Source organism: Culex pipiens, chromosome 1 (assembly GCF_016801865.2).
Source record: "Culex pipiens pallens isolate TS chromosome 1, TS_CPP_V2, whole genome shotgun sequence".
Lineage (NCBI taxonomy): Eukaryota > Metazoa > Arthropoda > Insecta > Diptera > Culicidae > Culex > Culex pipiens.
This window is the reverse complement of record NC_068937.1, coordinates 85,024,997-85,049,080: the sequence shown is the minus strand read 5'-3', so window position 1 is coordinate 85,049,080 and position 24,084 is coordinate 85,024,997. Positions and strand designations below refer to the sequence as shown.

Sequence of the window (24,084 nt, the reverse complement as noted above, 5' to 3'; positions counted from 1 at the left end):
TTGGCGGTGGGTGGTACAGACTACAATACCACCAAGTTCAGTCGTTGAAGTTGGCGTGTTCTTTGAAAATGGCTGCTTAATTGCCATAAAGCATTTGAACTTCCGTCTTGGCGGTGTTATCAGTCATTCGTTAGCTAAGGACGTAGTTAAAATCAGGTGTGGTATGAATGTTCTGCAAAGCGACGTGGTATTCCAGAATTTAACATGTAATGCAACGAGATATATTGCATCAGTTTGAAAAAGTTTTGCACTACCTTAACTTAACATAACAAACCATAAACCGGTGTGTAATTAAGATCTCAGGCTGACAGGAAAACATTAAACGTGGCACACATTTTTACCTTACCGTCAGTGGGGGTGACTACACTTCTCGTAATTTCCTAATAACAAAAACAAATTAAATATTGCTTATTGCGAGATAAAATCACGTTTCTCTATCGCTGGGAGTGACAGGAGATTATTGCCGCCTAACTACCGCAGTGTAAAAATTAGCAAGTTGAACTGAAATTCTGCGTTGATTTGGCTGTCAACTTGGATTGTTTTGAATATTTTCCAAAAAGTCAGCTGAAAACTCAAGGCAACCTTTGACAACAGCCACAAATTTGTTCTGCAGTTGTCATGCGACCATTATCTTGCGGTCGTATCACCGCGCGTGAACTCTAATTATTAACGCCCGCGATAATAACATCGGAAATCTTTTAACGTAGAATTGTTCTTAGATAGTTTACTAATATTTTCCCAAAATATGGTGGAATTTGGTGAACTCTACCAAAACTCTACTTAAGAGGCAGTTTTTGTAAATATTGCTCGGTTTGTTCTAGAGGTCGTATCGAGGTGCTCCGATTTGGATGAAACTTTCAGTGTTTGTTTGTCTATACATGAGATGAACTCATGCCAAATATGGGCCTTCTACGACAAAGGGAAGTGGGGTAAAACGGGCATTGAAGTTTGAGGTCCAAAAAACATAAAAAATCTCGCATTTCAGTAAAACTTCATCAATTCCAACTCTCTTAGATGCATTCGAAAGGTCTTTTGAAGCACTTCAAAATGAGCCATAGACATCCAGGATTGGTTCAACTTTTTCTCATAGCTTTTGCAAATTACTGTTAAAAATTGACTTTTTTAAAACCTTAATAACTTTTTCCAACAGCATCCAACACCCATACTCCTATAGGTCAAAATTTAGGGAATTTCATGGACTATAAGCCTACGGTAATAACTTTTTGGCCAATCGCAATTTTTCTCATAGTTTTTCAATTTTTCTACAACAAACATTTTACAACGTTAGTTTTTGCCTTGTAACCTTCCATAGCGGCACTGATAAGTGCAGTGCTTCTGGAGACGCGCAGTCCTGTTTTTTTCTCGATAATTTTCGTCTCTTTTGTGTCGCTATTTGTGTGCATGGGGTGATTGGTCATAATAATTGAATAATGCCTTCATAAGTGCAGTGCTTCTGGGGACGCGCAGTCCTGTTTTTTCTCGATAATTTTCGTCTCTTTTTTGTCGCTATTTGTGTGCATGGGGTGATTGGTCATAATAATTGAATAATGCCTTCATAAGTGCAGTGCTTCTGGGGACGCGCAGTCCTGTTTTTTTCTCGATAATTTTCGTCTCTTTTGTGTCGCTATTTGTGTGCATGGGGTGATTGGTCATAATAATTGAATAATGCCTTCATAAGTGCAGTGCTTCTGGGGACGCGCAGTGTTTTTTTCGCGATAATTTTCGTCTCTTTTTTGTCGCTATTTGTGTGCATGGGGTGATTGGTCATAATAATTGAATAATGCCTTCATAAGTGCAGTGCTTCTGGGGACGCGCAGTCCTGTTTTTTTCTCGATAATTTTCGTCTCTTTTGTGTCGCTATTTGTGTGCATGGGGTGATTGGTCATTATAATTGAATAATGCCTTCATAAGTGCAGTGCTTCTGGGGACGCGCAGTCCTGTTTTTTCGCGATAATTTTCGTCGTAAATGATCGTAAAAATTTATTCCAACTTTCAGTTTTAGTATTAACTCATCAAACCATCGATTTTATGAAGAGTAATGCGTCATTTTTTTACTATTTTTGAAATTTGCTCGCGTTATCTAAATTGTAAAAACAGTAAAATTATACTGATAAGTCCAGCCCATAGCACTACTGCTCGGCTGGCACGCGTTCGATAAAAATAAACCATTTTAAATAATCAATTATCTATCTTTCCGCAGCCGGCTGCCTAAGATTTAAAAAATTTGAACCGATAAACAAAATGCTCAAGGTCACATCACTGCCACTCGTGAATCCTGACCTCATACCCATCTACTAACCCCCTCAAAACTCATGTGATACTTTGTCGGAGAAGCAGTCGATTGGGCGGTCTCTATCACTCAAGTATCGGACTAACATTCCCATCCACTTCCCCGTGACTCTACCACTGGTCGTGGCCGGCGCCGGTATTGATCAGCATGATAGGGGCCTTTGAGAAGTTGCGAAGCGAGGAAAGATAGCACCCACTCATCTTCCACGGCTCGTGGATGTAACTTCTGGAGGTCCTGGTCAATAACGGAGTAGCAACTGCGGGTGGGCACCTATGCTTATGCTTATGCTTATGCTTATGTAACCTTCCATAGCGGCACTTTTTGGTCTCAATTTTTTCATATTCGGAATCCTTGGAAAATTTCACGTAAGTTAGAAGTATTCTAGTTGTAAATTTCATTTAAAAAATAATTAAATAAAACATTTTTGAAAAAAGAAATAGATCTTATTTACCCTATTATCAAAACGTCAAATCTCGATTAAATTTTCAAAAGGCCCTATCTGCATAGGAAACCCATGAGGGATAGGTTGTTTTGAAAATTTAATCTAGAAATGCTGTATCAAGTAGGCGAAAACCTGTTTTACCCCTAATCCAACAAATTGTTAAAAAATATTTTAATTCATTCTAAATGGCATTTTTTCCAATCAAATTTACAACTCCAATACTTCTAACTTACGTGAAATTTTCCGAGGATTCCGAATATGACAAAATTGAGACCAAAAAGTGCCGCTATGGCGGCCCACAGGGAAAAAACTAACGTTGTAAAATGTTTGTTCTAGAAAAATCGAAAAACTATGAGAAAATCTGCGATTGGCCAAAAAGTTAATACCGTAGGCTTATAGTCCATGTAATTACCTATCTTTTGACCTATGGGAGTATGGGTGTTGGAGGCTGTTGCAAAAAGTTATTAAGGTTTTAAAAAATCCATTTTTAACAGTAATTTGCAAAAGCTATGAGAAAAAGTTGAACCAATCCTGGATGTCTATGGCTCATTTTGAAGTGCTTCACAAGACCTTTCGAATGCATCTAAGAGAGTTGGAATTAGAGGGCCCATATTTGGCATGAGTTCATCTCATGTATAGACAAACAAACGCTGAAAGTTTCATCCAAATCGGAGCACCTCGATACGACCTGTTACACATTGGTGAAAAACTTGCTCTTAAATGCCAATCGTTTGAAAATTGACCCAATCTCACCCCCAGACCCAATGTCAAGCCTACTGACGGTATCGTTTTTTATATAAATTATTCTTTGCTATACATAATTTTATAAAATAATATTTGAAACATACTCACCTATAAAAATAATCAAAAGCAGCATCATCACATTGCACAGATTTGTCGGAAAATTGCTTTTCCGTCTGAATATCTTTATCATTGGCAGTGCTTGAGCCACAACAAGGTGGCACGGCGATAGAACTCTTATCCTTTCCCTTAGTCTTTTCGTTGCGTCGTAGTCCTTTTTTCGTTGCCCATTGTATCATTGGCAGCCGAGCCTTAAATTTGCTGCGTTTGGTGTCGCGGGCCAAAGCCGACAAATCCACCGATGTCGCCGATGATAGCACAGAGCTGGCCTCATCGTTGCAATGCTCGCTACTTTCATCCTTATTGCTGTGATTGAACTTTTTCATAATTATCCTATAATCTCACTTCTGCCTTCTTCCGTCACACATTTTCAAACTTTCTTCATTATTTTCACGAACCATTACTATAGTTAGTTTAATCAATAATCTTTTCTTTCGTTTATTTACCACCTTTCATCACGCACCTGAAATGAAAGCCAGCAAGAAAAATACGTCCTATCAGAGTGAAATTCTTCTACCATGTAAAGGAGGAAGCAACATGGTGCATAGTCAAGAGCATGAAGAAATTGGAAAATCTATATAGATCTATCCCTATAGCTATATAACGTGTCTGACTCACTGGGAAGATATACAGTCAGTCAGACAAAACGATGATGGCACAAGTTCATACATTTAAAAAATTCAAACCCCTCTGCTGAAATAGTTCGCGAAAAGACAAGTCAATCGATAAGGCTTATGACCTTTGAATCATACACATTCAAGTGATAAGATCTAAAAGTAAATATAATCTACTACATCGGTTGTTTTGAATGGCGGAAGTGTTGACGAATTAAATTTCCCCTATTTCAATTGCAATTAGCAACAACACAGGTATGTGGAAGGAGGTTCTTTGTGCTTTTTGTTTTATATTGCTGTATGTTGTCGAATTTATAAAAAAAAAATCAAGTCTATTCAGATCAAATTATAAAAGAGGTTAAAACTATTTTTCTTAAAATCGCGATAACTCGTGACGTTTATAAGCAAACCTTTTTCTTTTGTGTATATATCATTTTTTTGTAATTGTAATTTTGTACAATATTAGAACATTATTACACTCTAAAAAATAAACCCTGCAAAGTTAGAAAAAAACACGAAATGTTGAAATGAAAAAATTTCTTCTAAATGAAAAAAATACCCTTCTGGGTCAATGTAGATACGAAAAGTACATTAAATTTCTCTTAAAATGACATATTCCAATTTTTTTACAGTCGAGTAACGGAAAATGGCAGAGTTTTTAAAACTTTTTTAGTGTTTTTTCGATGAAAAATACGTTTTTCCGGAATTATGAGTACGCCATCAAATCGGGCGCCTAATTTTACACAAAAGTCTCTTTGACACCAATTTTCTATCTCATCACCGTTTTAGGCTGTAAATTATTGAAAAACACCTATTTTTTCGCATGTTCAAAAATGGAAGGGGTCGTACCATCTCTCCGTCACGAGATACAAAAAAAACGGACCTCGGATTCGTGATCAGAGACAAAAGTTACTCATTAGGACAAAGTTTCACGCAAATCGAAGAGGGGTCGGGGAAACTGCTGTGTGAGTTGGCGGAGAATTACCCCTATACAAAATTACATACAAAATGTAGTTGACTTAGGCTACTCGAGTTTTCGTCCAGTCGAGCTCATACTTAGACTTCAGGCTTACAATTAAGCCTTACAATGGAAATTCCACATCTTTACAATTGTGCATTTTTATGAGGTGATATGATTGATTAAAATGATAATATTTCTGTCTCTTTGAAATCATAATCACAATTCTGTTTTGTAAAATGCTAAATAAATATTTTATTCATTTGTTCAATAATCATGCAAAGCACTTATTTTTTGAATTTTCATAATTAAACCAATACTATTCAATATTCAACACATTTTTATATTCTAGACACTTTGCTCAAATTTCCGTTGTCTGCGTGAAATTTCAAAATTTTCATTTCCTTAATTGAGATCCAGATATGTATCACAACTCGACACTGTCACTTTGCCACTTTCAATTGCTCAATTAAAAAATATACTAAAACGTTGCTCATCTTTCCACGGACTGAGAATTTATTTGTTGAATGTTGATTGACACAAGAATGAAGCTAACCCAACTAATTCAGTGCAAAATGACACCACTGCCGTGACCGAGATCACTCTTTCGTACACACTACCTGCACACAGATCAGTCTTATCATCTCCTGATTACGAAAATTAAACATACACACAACCTAGATGCACACAATCACTTTATAATCCACTATTCTTGACGCGCAACAACCCATCGTTTTGAGGCACCTGTTCCACTGGACTAGCGCGTTCTATGCCCGAATAGAACTGCCTTCTCCGGTCTCCGACATAGCCGTCGTCGTCGTCGTCGTAACCTCATCGGAATAACCGCGGTCAAAGCGCGCGCGTACTTGTATTTGGTGGGATCGCTGCTCTAGTTGGAATAATGTTAATTTACTTTTTCCATTTCACCGAAGGGGACCCAACAGTGAATGCCTTATGCGATTGTTTCGGGGGGAGCGTCGTGCCAGTGTTGGTTGGACGATCGTGGGGTCGTTTCTGGACACAATGGTGTCCCGCGCACCCGCATAGCGTAAACATACGAGAAAAATGCCCATAACACTATTGGACGACGCGTGACGCGACCCAAAGAGTAGAGCATCGTCGACGTCGGTCGGTCATCGCGGTTACCATGCAGAGAGGTTAGTTTAAGTTTCTTTTAATCGTTTTGTACCTGTATTTGTTTTTTATTGATATTTCCTTATAACCTACCCAAAATTCAAAATAATAATCTTTCTTTTGGGATTTGTTGGTTCCTGAAATTAATTTACGAACATTTTTTAAGGTACAGTTTTCCGATAACTTATAAAAAGCTACGGGCCGCATTTACAAAGCGGATTCAGTGGCAATTTATTTGATCACCAAATGTTAACATGTTAAGGTTAATGCTAACATTCCATAGGTTGTCTCCCCAAAGGTATCGTGGTAAGGTCCAGCTTGTGATGATACATTACACTGAAATAAAAAAAAAAATGTACCAAATTCCTAAATTCTAGGAATTTTGCAACCTTTCCTTATTTAATAATTGAGTGTCATGGAAATAAGAAAAGAAGGCAAAATTCCTAGCATTTAGGAATTTGGCACTTTTTTATTTCAGTGTACCTTCCCTCAAAGCAATCGAATCCAGAAGGGAAACGAGCACCAGTTTGTTGGTCCGAGCCGGGATTAGAACCCTCTACCGTTTACTAGGGGGAAACGTTACCCAAACATGACCACTAAGCTATGTGGCTCAGTAAAAAAAGTTATTCAATCCACCTAAAAGTTTTTGGTGCCTTCCTAACAATAATGTAATTAAATTTATCTAAAATATGATGTCTCTAAATTTAACTTCATACCAAGTGAGAATCTGGGCTCAAGCCTCGAGTCGATTCTGGTTCGGTCTCGTGCTCATAACTTTTGATAGGGTGTATGCAACTCTAGAAGGAATCACCCCTACTTACGGTCCGTCCGTACGATGGGGAGTGCACGGTTGAGTGAACCCGACATTCTAACATCTTCGTTGTATCAGCCAGCCGTGACGTTATGGTTCCGTGGTCACCATAGAAATGCTCCTAAACAACAAATAATAGATTGTCCCTTGGTGCCGCACTTGCTAGAACGTGCACACATGCAACCAATGCGCGGCCAACTAATACTACCACGTTTATGCAAATTTTTATTTTCACGTGTTGCTCGAAATCCCGCTAGCCGCCCGCCAGTTCGTTGCAGGTGACTCATTACTCTGGCAATGCTGGTGGAACGCAAGTTGGAAACTGACAGTAAGTTGTTTAGATCTACAAAAAGTGCAACAATATAAAAAAGTTTTCCATCAATCCATTACATCACTCAACCACCCACTCAAGAAATTTTCAATGTCAACCTTCAGACCTCGCTTCAGACTTATTTATTTTCCACGTTGTCTTATGGCTACTTATGGTTAAGTTGGGTGGGGCAAATGAACTTGTCTTTTTATCGTAAAGAATGGTATCCGCTGGTAAGCCACCTGGTGTAAAAAGGCATTTTCACATCGTTGAAATTGTTATACGAGGGTAAGAGACGCGGAAAAAAATAAAGAGAGACCCCTCCGACAGTCACGCGGAAACAACCGTTTTGCCGTTAGTTAGAAGCCAAAATCACGCGTGACAGGGTGACGGTTCACGGTGTGTTATTAGGCGTTGTTGCGCGACCTCGTAGGAATAATAATGGGCATATAATTAATCAGCAAGGAGAGAAATATTGCACTTCTTGTGAAATCATGTACAGCATTCTAGTCAAGTGGGTCAAAGAACCTTTTTAATTTCATCAATTGAGGTGTCTAGAAAGTTTTCTGATAAAATTACAGTCTTTTGAAACCATCAACAACTTTAAAAATGCTTTATGGTTGTTTTTTTTGCAAAAATCATTAAATCTTCATGTTACATGGAATTTTGGTACGAATTATGTAAAATAATTCTAGTAAATAATTTCTATCAATTAACTAATCTATAGAAAATAATACAATGGTAATTCTGATCGGACGTTTGCCACTCCTTATTTATGCTCTCCGTTTTTTCGAAATATTCATCAACATTCAATGAAATATTATTTTTTTAAAGTTCAGAGTGTTTATCTCGACCTGGATCTGGAATGTTTATCTGGATAAGGCACACGTTACAGCATGTTGTTCGATGTTAGATATGCTTGTATTTCAAAATCAAGCACACCATGGTAACGTTTTCTTGTTGATTGGTAAATCGTAAACTTCAATTGAAGATATGAAGAACCTGGAACAATGTCGTTGAAACATATTACAAACGTTAAAACCAAGTATAAAATTTGTTCTAAATCAATTTAACAGTTCATAAACTATACTCTGATTCATTATTATAGTTGGATCAAAGTCCACGATGTCCACACGGCCTGTTTCGTGGGGAAGGAAGCGATCGCTATCGGAACCGGCTGCCACATCCTGCTGGTCAACGTCAATACCCAGGTGGAAAGCTTTTATCGTGCGACCGATCGGGCTAGCGGTGAGGGCGTGTCCTGCTTGAATGGACACAAGAGTTTCAACATTTACGCATTCGCCGAAAGTTGTCCCCAGCCGAGGATATTCATCGTGGCCTATCCGGACAACTCGGTGCTGTTTGTTTTGGAAGGAGGTAAAATTCACGTTTTTAAAGCATGAATGAAGCTCAATTCTCAACCTTGAAAATTATATTTAAGATGATAAAACGCTCAGCTATATCTCGCTATGCTTTTCGGAGAGTGAGTACCTCGTGGCGCTGACCGGTTTACCGGATTACTGCATCGAAGTGTACGTTTGGAGAAACAAGGAATTGCTAATAAGACGCAAAACGGAAATGCAAACCGATAAACAGTCAATCTTGTGCAGTCCAGCATCTATGCTGACGGTTTGTCAGCTAGCCTACAGTCAAGCCCAGATAACACTGTGGGAAGTGCACGGTAATGTGCGTTTGTGCCGATTGATTGAAAAGCCGTTGAAACTTCGCTTCGCGAAGGAGGAAACACCCTTGGACGGAACATTTCTAATTGATGGCACATTAATGGTCATTAACCGTCTCGGAAGTGTGTATAGTGTAAGTATATACGCAATTGTTTCACCAAGTATTTTTAAAACCATTTTTTTAAACTAAAATTGTAATATTTTTGGTTTTCTATTGATTATCCATACACATATTTATAAATTTTCAATATTCTGTATCTTTATGTTTATAAGGTGCTTCTCTATGAAGTTCTAGTAGTATTAAGAAGAGTGCTAGAGCTTATTTACAGGCTGAGGTTGCAAAATTTGTACAACAAATTTCAAAATCATTTTTCGGCCATGTTTGTTTTAGAAAAACATTAAAATCATGATTCAGATTGCATCAATCACTAGTTCCTAAAAAGTCAGCAATGTTTTCGTTCTATCCTATTTTCTGCGTAGTTTTCAGCTACATCCGGCCAAGCCAATCAGATTATTAAACCAGCCGACGAACCAGGCCCGTTTCTTCCGCGGCTATTCTACTGCAAAGGTGGGCTGTTCCTCAGCGACACGGATGGCAGTATTAGCTTCCATAAACGCCAGAAGGGCGTCTGGAATCAGCTGTGGAACATGCGGGCACCGGAAACATTCTCCCTGCTATTGTATTACTCTGCCAGTGATGGTTTGTATGGAACGACTGTCGAAGGCCGGCTTGTACGAACTGTGGTTGATAATGATGCTCGAAATGTTGAATTTGTCACGATTAAAGCCCTCGATTGCCAGCTGACAAATTTCGTTCCGGTAAATCCTTTGGTAGAGTATCTTGTGGCAATGAATTTCTTCGATGAATTGATGGTGATTGAAGTTAAGACTGGAGCAAGACTAGTCTCGCACTCCGTTGACCAGATGAGTTGTATTAAAGAAAATACTGCACTTCCTTTCGTCGCTGTTGGAACGCATACTGGAATTGTTCATTTGTTGTCCGTGTACAATCCAACGGAATTAAAACCCTTAACCGAGTTTCATCTAAGTCACGCATCAATCTCAAACATACAATTTTCGGAAGATGGTGGATACATGGCTGTTTTCGACGTCGATGGGAACATTTTCTTTATTAAAGGACTTCCTGGAAGCTCAATGGACATAATTCACCATTTTGAAACAACAGCAAATCTCATATCACCATTATTCCACGTGTGTGAAGAGTACATGCAGATCGTAAGCCTCGTTCAAGAAGATCAATCAAATATTGTTCAAAAAACAATCATGCAGTTGACCATTTCATTGGCCGATGGTAGCCGCCAAGTTAATTCATGCATATCTCTTCATCAATACACACAACTAGAAAAGAAACCTTCATGCCATTCAAAGTTTTATGCCATCAGAAAGCTGTCGAGTGAAATTGATGTTCTAGAACTGAACAATGGCAGTGACAATAAACTAACTGCAAAGATTTGCTCGACAATCAAAGTGAAACACCAGGTGCACAACTTTAAAATCAGCGTAGATCAGTTCCATATGACCACGTGGAGCATCGACGGCCTCGTGACCATCTACGAAACAAGGTCTGATAAACTGTTGGCGTACTTTATCGCGCACGATCGCAACAAAATGGGCGCCAAACTCATGCGATGTGATCTGATGCATCAGTAAGTAATCAACTCTATAGTAATTTAGCAGATTTTAATAAATCACATAATTTTAAGGTACATCTTCTCACTGGGACACAATAATTCCTTGGTTTGCTTCAAAATGCATCGGAGTTCCACCAACGCTCAACGTTACACTGAACTCAAGCTCAGTCTAGAGACGGATGACGTGGCATCAATTTTCATGAATCCCACAAAAGGCTTCACTCCGAAAGGGTTTACCTTCACCCGGTGGATAGATATGGAGAAGATCAGCCGGCTCGAGAGTGAAAAGTTGGACTGTGAACCCGTCAAACTGGAGATCACCAAAGACTTCAAAGTGGTACGGACCATGCTGAGGGATCTGCTGGATGCTAACGAGATTGCAACCGAGGAGGAACAGTTGCCCATTCAAGCTTTCAACCTAAATGCCACAGTTACGGAACATCTTAAAGAAATGGTTTATCGATTTTTATGCAAACTAAAATTATAATCTTACAATATGTTATGTTTTACAGGCGAAACAAGATCGTGAAGCTGAACATCAACGACTTCTTGATTACATAGTCATGCAGGAGGCTATCAATGAAAAAATCATTCAATACTGCTGGAACACCATGGATCGTAAACCTTTAAAAGTCAGGTAATATTGCCCAAAATGGTAATTAATTTACACTTCATACTTAAAACAAAAATCCAACAGATCATTCTTCACGAAGTTGGCGGTGGAAAACTACGCTTCCCTTCCAAACGAACGAGATGATCAGTTTATGCAGAGAATGACCGTTTATCGCGAAACCGAACTCATGGCCAGCCACGACGCTTTACTGCCGTGGAAGCCAACGCCTACTTACCAACTGGAATCAATTTTAAATCGTGATCCGGACTATGGTAACGTGATCGATGTCCTATCTCGTGCTGCAACGAAAAAGTATTACACGCTCAACGGAACTACAACGCATCTTTACATGGAGCCCATTTCGTTACGTTTCGAACAACTAGAGGTTGTAACTTTTCAGCAACTGTATTTCGAACAAGTTTACGGAAATGTGGAAATGATGAGGTTACGTGATTTGTTCAATAAAAAGTTTGACGCTTTAAAAGCGATGAAAGACGCAGAAATGGCCGTTGTTCTGAAGCGAAACAACAGACTACGAGTTATACAAAGTGAACTGTCGATAATATCGAAGTTGCTTGGAACTCGTGATTTTGAAAAGGAATTAATTTCGGACCCATGCCTCAAACCTGATGAACATCCCGAATCTACGCTCAAAACCGAAAACCATGAAATATCCGTTACACCGTACTTAACGCCCAGCATGGAAAACTTGTTGGCCCAGCAAAAGGCCGAGAGAGAACAACGGCAACGGGAGCTGATGGCAGATGACTTCAAGGATCGCGCTCTCATGATGATGATGGATGGAGTTTTGGAGCATCGATGGGAGGATGAAATCAAGAAAACTCCTCCCATTCCGCACTGCTTGGTAAGACTATTTTGTAAAATTGTAACCGAGAAAATATTTTTTTCAGTTATTTCGATTGTTGAGCACATTTGGCGTTTTTTTTGTTAATGTCAAGCAGGCCATTTTATTGTAATAATGTTAACTTTTTAAAATTGATTTCTGGTGGCCTGGTACAGATGATTGAAGATGAAAATAGCCATTTAAAACCAACTTATCGAAAGAGTTTGGCCTAAGCGCTTATGACGTCAAAAAGAATCTCAAAAAAGCTTGTATGCACAAAAAAAGACATTAATATAAAATCTCCACAGTATGTTGTATGGGAAAAGATATAATAATGCATTCTGATATAACGCTCAACCAAACCACAATTAATTATTATTATGCTTGAATTTTCGTCCAATTGAGCTCATAATTGGGATTCCTTTTACAAACAGTGATATTGTTTTTAGGAAACCGGAAAGGATCCACAATATTTCAATGAAACCGACATTCGTGAGGTAAAAGACTACGAAGAGCAGATTGAACTTCTCCATAATGAACGAACACGCTACAAGAAGATGCTTGAATCGGAAAGGCTTGAAATCGCCGAAAACTTGGAAGATCAAATTCAAAAGTTTAACACGACCGTTGGACAGTGTTTGCTGGATAAAATACGCATAGAGAGTGCCATTCGCGAGGAAGAGATCCGTATTATAAGGAACACTTTTTACAATCACCAGCGATTGATTTACGACAACGATGCGAAACTCTTGAGGGATTCTATCAATGAAGTTAATAAGTGTATTGATGAGCTAACAGAAATTACCAGTGAACTGCAGGATAAAGTGAACGATTACAAGAACAATTACGAGACACTGAATACAAAAGACAAGCTGCTTGATAAGCAATTTAAGATCAACTTTTCCGATACAGCACAATCTGCAATCGTGGACCACGCGTATAAAATTTTCAAGTAAGCGTTAACAAAAAGGTTCATTTACAAAAAGTTATCAAATTTTATTTACAGGCGACGCCCGAAAGCCCAACTGAGGGCCGTGGTCACTGTTTCGATCTTTCAGGATCTGGCAAAACGTATCACCGCCAAGAAAATGAATCAGCAGAGTAACATTCTGCTGCCACCGGAATGTAACGAATTTCTGGCCTCCTGTGATGGTTTGGATCAAATGTCCAACTGTCCCGCCGGCATGGACAACAACATGTGGCAAACGCTGTGCAAAATGCGGCGCATTAAGCTGGAGAGCGAATTCAGGGTAAATTAAGCATACATAGTATTGCGGGTATCAGGATTAATTATCATTCCGCTGCGATCGTATCCCGCCGTTGCGGAAATCGCAGAGGTCCCTTAGTAGGCTCAATTGTTGACATGCTCGATCAACATGCTTGATTTCATATCTGAATAAGTCACGTGGCTGCAAAAAATCTGAAAAAGGCAAAGCATGCTCGGGTGCCATGCTGGTTTTTGGTACCTTCAAGTGACACGTGGTCGTAAAATGCGTTGCGCATTTTACGTTGACTGACGCTCTCTAGAACCGCAGAATGTTAAAATATCTTGCCAAGGATAATATATTTATCAATATTTTTTACGATTTACTGTTTTCTTATCTAATTTCACAACTTGCTTATGAAGCAAAAGTTCAACAGTATCAAATAATTGTTCACATGTTTCAGATTTTAGATCTCTATTTAATAAAAACGTTGCTTAATCCACCGTAAGGTGATTGATGTCTCCCTCACAATAGTATAGTTTTTTTTTTCTGGTTAAATAAAAATGTCTACCTACAAATGTTCTCTAAATAAAGCTTCATATACTTATTACTAGATAGGGTTGTCAGATCTTTAATCTTTTAGGCTCGTTGGATAGGTATTTAGATTACGCATCCAACGATAGGTCGCATGACTAATCCGGACATCGTTTCCATCGAAATATCTGAGATCCAGCTTCAAAAGAGTGAATAAACAACACTTAAGTGCTCATAACTTTTCAATATTTTAGACTCTTTGGAAATGTGTTTTGATTACCAATCTAATTAAGGGTCACACGATAGATCCGGACAATGTTTTCATCAAAATATCTGAGATGCGGCCTCTAAAAAGTGTATAAATAACACTTAAGTGCAAATAGCTTTTGATAGGGTTGTCAGATTTTCAATCTTTTGAACTCGTTAGAAAGGTATTTTGAATACCTTTCTAAAAATGTATGACATGGTGGTTTCTTACAAAAACCACCCTTTTACAATCTTCCGGACTTTTGTTAAAATCGTATTTTTAGCATAACTTTTGAAGTACTTTTCTAAACATCATAATATTAACTAGGGTCTTGTGGGACCCCAAGACGGATAGAATGAGACCAAAACGGTCCAAATCGGTTCAGCCAGTCCGGAGATAATCGGGTGCATATTTTTCGGTGCACGGACTTACAGACATACACACGCACAGACATTTGTTCAGAATTTGATTCTGAGTCGATAGGTATCCGTGAAGTTCATTTTTCGAGTGATTTCATAGCCTTTCCTCATTGAGGAAGGCAAAAATAATACTGTACATATTATTTTTGCCACGGAAAAAAACATGTGTTTCAATGAGAATCAACTGAGTTTAAAAATCATCTTTGTATGTATTGTTCATAATGGAGATGCATGATTCGTTAAGTGTCTTTGCGTACATAATTTTTTTATTATTTTTTTTTTTGTTGTAATTTCGAACCAAAATTACAAAAATCCATTATTGTTTAACCCCTCAGTTAAAAAGCTGCGAAATACAGTTGGCTGATTCGGAAGCCGCTTTGAACGCTTTCCAGAAGGAAGTTTCATTGAAGAAAAATTCGCTTTCTGCGCTCGAGAACAAACTGCAAGATCTGCTAAATGAAAAGGTATTCTTTATTGTTTCCACCGGGTTTCAACTCACTTACAACTTCTTTGCCTTTCTCAGTTCAACGACTCCACCAACCGTACTGTGCAGATCATAATGAAACGCGGCTTGATTGAGGTTCCCATGTCCGGCAAAACGGTCGACTTCGACAGTTGCATTCTGATCCACCGGACCGATGTGGACGATATCAACGTGATCATAAAGCGCGCTGGCGCCAAAAAGCTCAAAGCCATGGTCAACGCTGCCCAGTTTCGGCGGAAGATTATCGCCCAGGAGTGGGACCACAAAGCGCTGCGACTAAAAATACGCGACCTGAGGGATCAGATAAAGATGATCGAGAAGTGCAAGATCACGAAGGAAGTCCAAGACTGGTTGAAGCGCAAGTCCATGGGAACGATGGAAGATCTAGGACAGTTGGCCCTTGAAAGAGAAATTGAAAATACCATTTACACCGAGGAGAAGATGCTAATTGAAATGTTTGTGTTTGGTTTAATTAATATGCATGACATTCTTACAAGTTTATTTCTATTTCAGCAAAAAATCTGTCGAAGATCTAGAATCGAGGATTGCCAACAAGAGAAAAGAAAACAAAACGTTGGACAAGCAAACTCAAGAACTGAACGTTGATGTCACGGAGCAACATCTGCAAAAGGATACCGAACTGGAAGAATCGGATAAAAAGGACGCGGAGATTAGAATGGGCGCAATCGTTGACCGGGCTAGGCTAGTTCGGCTAGTTCAGACTCAACACTCGCAAATTTTGGAGTTGGGAACCATGCTGGAATTGCAACGTCTTAAAACATACCCAACCCTCACTGCTCCACCCGTGCTCGTTGAGATTAATGCACGCCATGCAAAGACGTAGATTTACTATCGCTTTTTGATTTGTGGTTTCTTCATGAACAATTTCGGGTGAAATAAACTTAACCATCCACAGTTCTTTCATATATTTACACATTCAATCAACCTCGATGGCACATCTCACATAGAATTGGACAATTGTACTCTTAGAAACAAAACCCTTAGCTTCTGAACACATGCATATATCGAATTGTTTAAACGTCTTCCTTGATCTTGGCCAGCAAAGCATCGCACGTTTTCTTGGCATCACCCAACAGCATGGAAGTGTTTGGTTTGTAGAAGATTGGATTATCCACGGCAGCGTAACCCACACCGAGGGAACGTTTCATCACAACGACCTGAAATTTAACGTTCTGTCAGTATAAATTTTATCTTTTAGTGTTGGGTTCATGTTACCTGATCAGCCTTCCAAACTTTCAACACCGGCATACCGGCAATGATCGAGTTGGGGTCGTCTTCCGCAGCACTGTTCACTGTATCGTTAGCACCAATAACCAGCACCAAATCAGTTTCCTTGAAGTCGTCGTTAATTTCCTCCATTTCGAGCACATCGTCGTACGGAACTCCAGCTTCCGCAAGCAGCACATTCAGCTGTCCGGGCATGCGGCCTGCAACTGGATGAATTCCAAACCGGACATTCTTACCCTTGGACTTTAGAATGTTGACCATTTCTGCAATTGGGTACTGCGCTTTAGCTACACACAATCCGTAGCCGGGGGTGATGATGATGTTCTTCGAGTTCTTAATCAGGTCTACGCAACCTTCGACGTTTACTTCGGTGTGAGTTCCAACAATTTCAGCCGGTTTGCCACCTCCAGTCGACGTGGTTCCGTATCCACCCAGAATTACATTCGGCAGGGAGCGGTTCATGGCTTTGCACATGATATAGGACAGAATGGCACCGGAAGAACCAATCAAAGCACCAACAATAGTCATGAGATTGTTGTTCAACATGAACCCTTCGGCACACAGTGCCCATCCAGAGTAGGAGTTCAGTACAGTGATGACCACTGGCATGTCAGCACCGCCAATAGCTGCCGTTAATGTGACCCCCATCGCAGTCGACAAAGCAGCCGTCGTTCCCAGCAAACCCAATCCACCAGCCATCGTTGGTTCCATGTAGAACATACCCATTGCACCAATGTTTCCGGCCAAAAGACCTGCATTAATCATATGACGACCGGGGAGCAGCAATGGCGCTGAGCTTAAGATTCCTTGCAGCTTACCGTACGCAACCAGTGATCCACTGAAGGTAACTCCACCGATATAGGTGCCCAAAAACAGAGCGGTCCTAAGGACATTCGCCGCAGGATCAGTTGCCAACGTGGGGAAGTCGTGCATGTAAGTGGCAACGCACGTAAGTACGGCAGCAGCACCGACCAAACTGTGGAACGCAGCAACAAGCTGAGGAAGATCCGTGATCTGAATCCTCTTAGCGATAATGGAACCGATAAGACCCCCAATACCAGCTACCCCACCCATCTGCATAAGAACTTCCGTACTCGGAGCCATGTGACCCAAGGTGGCAGCGATTCCTCCAGTAACACCCATAATACCGAGCGAATTGCCCAGTCGAGAAGTCTTCTGCGAGGAAAGACCAACCAAAGCTCCAATGCAGCACAAGCTTGAGGCGAGATAAGCCATTTGATGAATTTCGGGCATTTGTTGGAGGGCAGCCAGACCGTAACCTCCGAGGAACACTGCCGCCGGAATACCGTACAGGTAGTTGTGCTCTGGAGGGTCAGTTGGTCTCTTGAACATATCCAGCATTCGCTGGGTGACGAGGAATCCTCCGAAAATGTTGATGAACGAAATCAGTGCTGCACTCGCCGCAAGGGTTTCAATCGCATTGGTTGGGGTAACACCACCACCCATCATGAGGAGACCTCCTACGGCTGTGATTCCGGAAATGGCATTAGTCACAGACATCAGCGGCGAGTGGAGAGCTGGAGTCACTCCCCACACGGTATGATAACCAACGATTCCGGACATTGCAAAAGTTGTCATCATGGTAGTGAACGCCGGATTTGGTGAAATAGCTCCCAAACCCAACAATCCTCCCAATCCGGAAGTGTAAATCATACTGCTTTTCAATGTTTCATTGAATGGATTCGGTGGAATAACTTCCGCTTTTACAGCCGGTGCAGCAGCAACGGATGGTGGAGGTTTGGCCGACACCGAAATCACTGGTGGTGGCCACATCAAGGTACCGTCTTGCAGAACAATGCTACCGCGTACCACTTCATCTTCGAGTTTAACTTCAAAGTGATCTTTCTCGCCTATAGATAGCAAAAATTTAGAGATGTTGTTTGCATACAAGGTCGAGCTTTGCGTTGGTAAGCGACTTGGGAAATCGGTCAAACCAACATGGACAACATCATGCACAACTTTGATTTCTCCAGGAACAGTCGTTGCAACATTTCCACCCGCTTCAGCTGCCAGATCTACAATCACGCTGCCAGGTTTCATGGACTTTACCATCTCTTCGGTAATCAACCTGTAAGAGAATAACTTGTATTGTAACTCAGTGTTAAAACTCATAACCCCGATCAAACTTACGTGGGAGCCTTCCTTCCCGGAATCAATGCAGTGGTAATGATCACATCAACCTCCTTGCACTGCTTCGCAAACAGTGTCATTTCTGCTTCAATGAACTCTTTGCTCATTTCCTTACTGTATCCACCAGCAGTGGAGCCATCCTCCTCAATGTTGATAGTCAAGAACTCCGCGCCCATGCTCTCGACCTGCTCTTTCACTACAGGACGGGTATCGAACGCCCTTACAATGGCACCCATTCCACGAGCCTGACCGATGGCCGCCAGTCCAGCCACACCACCGCCAATAACAAGAATCTTTGCCGGGGGCACCTTACCAGCAGCTGTAATTTGTCCCGTAAAGAAACGCGGGAAATGATTGGCAGCCTCAATGACCGCTCGATAGCCTGAGATGTTGGCCATCGACGAAAGCGCATCGAAGACCTGAGCGCGGGAAATACGTGGAATGGAATCCATGGCTGTTGAGAAGAAAAATCGTACATTAATTCTTCTCTATGGAACTCGTTAAAGCTATCCTTACCAAATGCAGTCAACTTCTTTTGGGCCAGCTTATCGATCAGCTCCTTGTTCTGGGTTGGGTAGAGAAAGGAGATGAGCGTTGAGTTCTCCCTAATCCCTGCGATCTCATTATCCGTTGGCTGTCTAACTTTAAGTACAATATCTGAAAGAGATTACATTAGCACACTGCCAGGAGATTTTTTTGAAACTTAAAGCACTGACCAGATTGGAATGCTTGTGTTTTGTCGACAATGTTAGCACCGGAAGCAACATACTCGGAATCGCGGAACTTGGCCTCCATTCCGGCACCGGCTTCAACGTTCACCTTGAAGCCTTTTTTAACCAGAGTGGCCGTAACGGCAGGCGTGACAGCAACACTGGAATCGATGCAATAAAAAATCAATAGGATGCCCTAGAACGCCAAATTTCAGATTTTCAGATCAGCTTTCAGTTTTCAGATTTTGTCCTAATTTTTAAGTTAGTGAATATTGACTTTTTTTAAACAAGTTTAACTAAATTCACCAAAATAATAACAGTATTATTTTAGATAGTTTAACATAAATCTAGATTTTTTTTAAAGAGATACAAAATTTTAAACTAGCCTTATGTCCATTTTGTTTCTTTTTTAACTTAAAGGAGACGCATGGTATTTCGTTTGTCATTCCATAAAAAGCATTGTGAATTCAAAACAGACTAGAGCCGTGTTGTTAAACCTACAATGTTGGTGGATTTTTTTTAAGAGTTTCATCGGTAAGGTTTTTCGTGTCATGTCGGTAAAAAGTTTGGCGAGGATTGACACTTCATCGCCAAGCTTCAGCCTGACATTTTCACTGTTCCTGAAGGGAACACCCTGGAAAAGTATCGGGGCCTCATTTACAAAGCGGATTCAGTGGAAGTTTTTAACTCAACTAATGTTAACATTTTAAGGTTGATGTTAACATTCCATAGGTCGCCTTCCTAAGGTATCGTTGGTAAGGTGCAGCTTGTGACGATGCACTACCTTCCCTTAACTAAGCAATCGAATCCAGAAGAGAAACGATCACCAGTTGTGTTGGTCCGAGCTGGGATTTGAACCCCGATCTACCGCTTACGAGGCGGAAGCGTTACCACTGGGCTACGTGACTCGGTTTCAGCCTGACATGTGTCATTAAACTTGATGAAATATTTTCAGAAATCCACTAAAATTGTAAGTTTAGCAATGCAACTTAGGTGTTCCTCGAGAACAGAACATTGATGATGTCTGCAAGTACAGCGCGGATTCGTTAATTCGATTAAAACTGCATTCGAATTAGCGATTCTGAATTCGCTTATTGGAACCACTGACAGCTGTCAAAAGCACGAAAACACGAGTTCGGAAATCGACGAACAAAAGGGTCGAAATGTAAACATTAGATTTCTAATTCAGAATGGGTCACCTTAGGTAAAAAATCTAAAAACCTTACAAAATCGTGCATTAAATACGCCCTTCTGCCCCTACAGGAATTTGCTTGCATAACCTGTTGATAAACTCCGTAATTAAAAAAATCCGTCTGTCAGAGCCTGGATACGCTACTGCCCGAAATAGCTGGTTTGCACTCGGGACCTTTCAGAAGCCATGTGGTCACTTTAGGAGGGAGGGGATTTTTTTTTTGTATGGCAATTGTACACATGGTGATGGAGTCTAGATTCTCCAAAAAAGGTCCAAGTAATTTATGGATGGCCTCTACTAACAACAATCAGACAATACATACCGTCGCTCATTAACCCATCTTTCCTTGGGAACGCCAATCACCAAATTTTTATACGGGATACCCGTAACGGCTGTTGCCGGTTTTCCATCTTTTTGCAGTAGTTTAACGCTGCCTGTAAAATGTATTCAATATAAACAAAGATTTATTAAATTTACAGTAGAAATTCATTGCCATTCGTACCTGAAAACAGACGCAGCGGATGGTACGGCTTGGGGATCTGCAGGATAACGTCACCTCCATAGGCACACAGACGCAGCATGCCACGCGGCATTTCTTCCAATCAGCTGGTTTGTTATCAACGTTTGCTTGATGCACAAAAAGCGAATGAATGAGAGAACCGATTAAAGGTGACTACGAAGTCTGCAAGAAAAGAAGAATACATATTTGTTAAAGCCACCATATGGCTGATAAAAGAATGAATTCCCTGAGTTCATCTCTTGACTTTTTTTTGATAAGGTCCTGTAAACAAATGTAAACAGTGAGTGTATCCCTTTCACACCTTATGTCAAAGTCCATCGGAGTAAGCGGGATACACTCAATGTTTACATTTGTTTATAGGACCTTATCAAAAAAAACTCAAGATCTATTCATTTGAGGTCTTTTGAAGCTTGGTTGTTATATAACTGAATAATTTTTCATGTTCTGGAAAAGGTAATTCAGTAAAAAAAATCTATAATTTTTAAATACCAAAAACGAGTTAAATTGTTCTCTGCGTATAAATGTTATTTTCTACAGAGGTACCAGCAAAAATGTGTTATATTGTTGAACTAGCTAATGAGCAATTCCAGCTCAAATCAGGAATTTTTCTGGTACTTTTGTACCCGACCCTCTCCGATTTCAATGAAACTTTTTAGACATGTTATCCTAAGCCTATATAAGCCATTTTTGTGTATATGGAGCCAATAGTACTCGAAAATAACATTTGAGAAGGGTGTAAGGTATTTAAATATTTTTGTATTTTACAATTTAAAAATTACTGTATCTCGATGCCATTGCGTCGTATCAAAAAGTGGTCAAAGACAAACTTGTAGGAAATTGGACGGGCTTTCTGAAAAAAATACACTGAAACAAAAATACACGCCACATCTATGAGATTTATTGATTTTTAAGTCTAAAACTTAAATTTAAAGGTGTTGTCACGATTTTTTTTCGTTCAAAATTTTTGAGGAAATAGCCTAAGATGTTACCAAAAGACTGACGAAAAATGCAGGATGGTATGTCTCTCCTAAAAAAATAGAAAAATCATTTACTAAAACTGTTTTTTTGAAAAGTGGTCTAAACGTCAAAATTTTGAAAAACCCATAGTGGGAATCGATTCCCCAGACAATTTTACATAAAAGTCTTTATATTGACCATTGTCCTATGTCCAATCCTTGGGAAGATACAGCGGTTTTAAAAATAAAAATGATGAAAAAATGGGTTTTTTGGTGGTTTTTGGCAATTTCTATATGACAGACTTGGTTTTTCAGTCTCGTAAATATTTTTACCGGAAAGCTCGTCCAATTTCTCATAAGTTTGCCTTTGACAGCTTTTTGATTTGACTCGTTTTGATATTTACGTAAGCTAATTTACTATCCAGGTTTCTACCACACTGAAAAAAATATTCCCTTTTCAGTTATTAACAATGTATTTAAGCTTATAACTGTAAGCCCTTACATCCAATTGAAATGCTGTCAAAGGCAAACTTATGGGAAATTGGACGAGCTTTCCGGTAAAAATATTTACGAGACTGAAAAACCAAGTCTGTCATATAGAAATTGCCAAAAACCACAAAAAACCCATTTTTTCATCATTTTTATTTTTAAAACCGCTGTATCTTCCCAAGGATTGGACATAGGACAATAGTCAATATGAAGACTTTTATGTAAAATTGTCTGGGAAATCGATTCCCACTATGGGTTTTTCAAAATTTTGACGTTTAGACCACTTTTCAAAAAAACAGTTTTAGTAAATGATTTTTCTATTTTTTTAGGAGAGACATACCATCCTGCATTTTTCGTCAGTCTTTTGGTAACATCTTAGGCTATTTCCTCTAAAATTTTGAACGAAAAAAAATCGTGACAACACCTTTAAATTTAAGTTTTAGACTTAAAAATCAAAAAATCTCATAGATGTGGCGTGTATTTTTGTTTCAGTGTATTTTTTTCAGAAAGCCCGTCCAATTTCCTACAAGTTTGTCTTTGACCACTTTTTGATACGACGCAATGGCATCGAGATACAGTAATTTTTAAATTGTAAAATACAAAAATATTTAAATACCTTACGCCCTTCTCAAATGTTATTTTCGAGTACTATTGGCTCCATATACACAAAAATGGCTTATATAGGCTTAGGATAACATGTCTAAAAAGTTTCATTGAAATCGGAGAGGGTCGGGTACAAAAGTACCAGAAAAATTCCTGATTTGAGCTGGAATTGCTCTAATGCATAAACTGATGATAATGCATGTGTTATGACAATATGTTTGTTGCGTTATCACAATCTTGAATGGCAATAACAACACAAATATTGTAATGTTTGCATTACTTTTGAAACTGTTTAATTGCCAACTGCTCATTTAAACTCGTCTTATCGAAACATTTAAAACCTAAACAAAAATCAACATCAATTTTTTTCTCAGAAATCACACCATCACATCGTTTTAAACTTCGATACAAGAAAAAGTTATTTTTATCGCCTAACGCATCAGTAATGTCTCACTTATTCTGAATTCACATTAAACCGGCGCATAATCCGTCTTCTGTACGAGCAATAATCTTAGATAGTAATTGTCCATACCTGAGGAAATAAAAAATGCATACCTTCGAATAATGCAAAACGGCCGTAAAATGCGTTTCGTTGCTCTTTATTTCTTGGACTCAACTCAAAAAACGGAAACTAGACGATTAACAAAAAAAGCAAAAAAATATGCAACCAAGCGCGATTCTCTGTACCAGAGTGTGCCAAATAAATGCAACCGGCGCAAGTGTCTCCTCGGAGTCACTGTACTCGACTGAGCAGCATGAGGAAAATAGAAAGATTCGAACGCGACAAGCGCTCGAGCTCCGCCTGATGTGTGTAACCGCGACGCTGCTGCGAAAGTGTTTGTGCATCTGCGGGATCTACGAAAATAACGTGATTTAATGTCTTATTGACAAAATTTAATAGAATACCAAAATTACAATCAATAATTTTCATGATCGGCAGCAACGTAGCAACATTCGGAAGTTTTTTGCTCGAGCAGTATCTGTGTGCCTAGCTCGAATACAATAAAATCCTAAATAAAAAAACATCTGAAGCTTAGCAGAAAATAAATTCAACTCTTAAACAAAAACTACACCATTTTCGAATATCCCACTCATCAACCCAACAAACTTTGGAG

General features: G+C 39.5%; 3 protein-coding genes across 3 annotated transcripts in view; 1 reads left to right on the top strand and 2 right to left on the bottom strand.

Moving 5' to 3' along the window:
- Nucleotides 1–5,940, bottom strand: part of LOC120427444 (protein unc-13 homolog 4B) — a 45,369-nt gene extending 39,429 nt beyond the window's left edge. The window contains exons 1-2 of the mRNA XM_039592305.2: nucleotides 5,786–5,940; nucleotides 3,585–4,056 (exon numbers count right to left, since the gene is read on the bottom strand). Coding sequence (XP_039448239.1) covers nucleotides 3,585–3,919 — 335 coding nt within the window. The 5' untranslated portion in view covers nucleotides 3,920–4,056; nucleotides 5,786–5,940. The remainder of the gene's footprint in view (nucleotides 1–3,584; nucleotides 4,057–5,785) is intronic.
- Nucleotides 5,941–8,344: 2,404 nt separating this feature from the next.
- On the top strand, nucleotides 8,345–16,070 carry LOC120427445 (cilia- and flagella-associated protein 43). The gene is made up of 12 exons (XM_039592313.2): nucleotides 8,345–8,465; nucleotides 8,529–8,797; nucleotides 8,862–9,235; nucleotides 9,583–10,769; nucleotides 10,827–11,208; nucleotides 11,267–11,391; nucleotides 11,452–12,232; nucleotides 12,661–13,163; nucleotides 13,218–13,461; nucleotides 14,952–15,080; nucleotides 15,140–15,555; nucleotides 15,614–16,070. Exons 1-12 carry the CDS (start codon nucleotides 8,431–8,433, stop codon nucleotides 15,942–15,944), a joined length of 4,776 nt encoding a protein of 1,591 aa, XP_039448247.1. The 5' UTR covers nucleotides 8,345–8,430; the 3' UTR covers nucleotides 15,945–16,070.
- Nucleotides 16,012–23,725, bottom strand: LOC120427446 (NAD(P) transhydrogenase, mitochondrial-like). The gene is made up of 8 exons (XM_039592314.2): nucleotides 23,525–23,725; nucleotides 20,904–21,083; nucleotides 20,724–20,835; nucleotides 19,216–19,370; nucleotides 19,016–19,156; nucleotides 18,500–18,953; nucleotides 16,337–18,437; nucleotides 16,012–16,278 (listed from the first exon to the last, which is right to left on the bottom strand). Exons 2-8 carry the CDS (start codon nucleotides 20,992–20,994, stop codon nucleotides 16,135–16,137), a joined length of 3,198 nt encoding a protein of 1,065 aa, XP_039448248.1. The 5' UTR covers nucleotides 20,995–21,083; nucleotides 23,525–23,725; the 3' UTR covers nucleotides 16,012–16,134.
- Nucleotides 23,726–24,084: the final 359 nt, after the last annotated feature.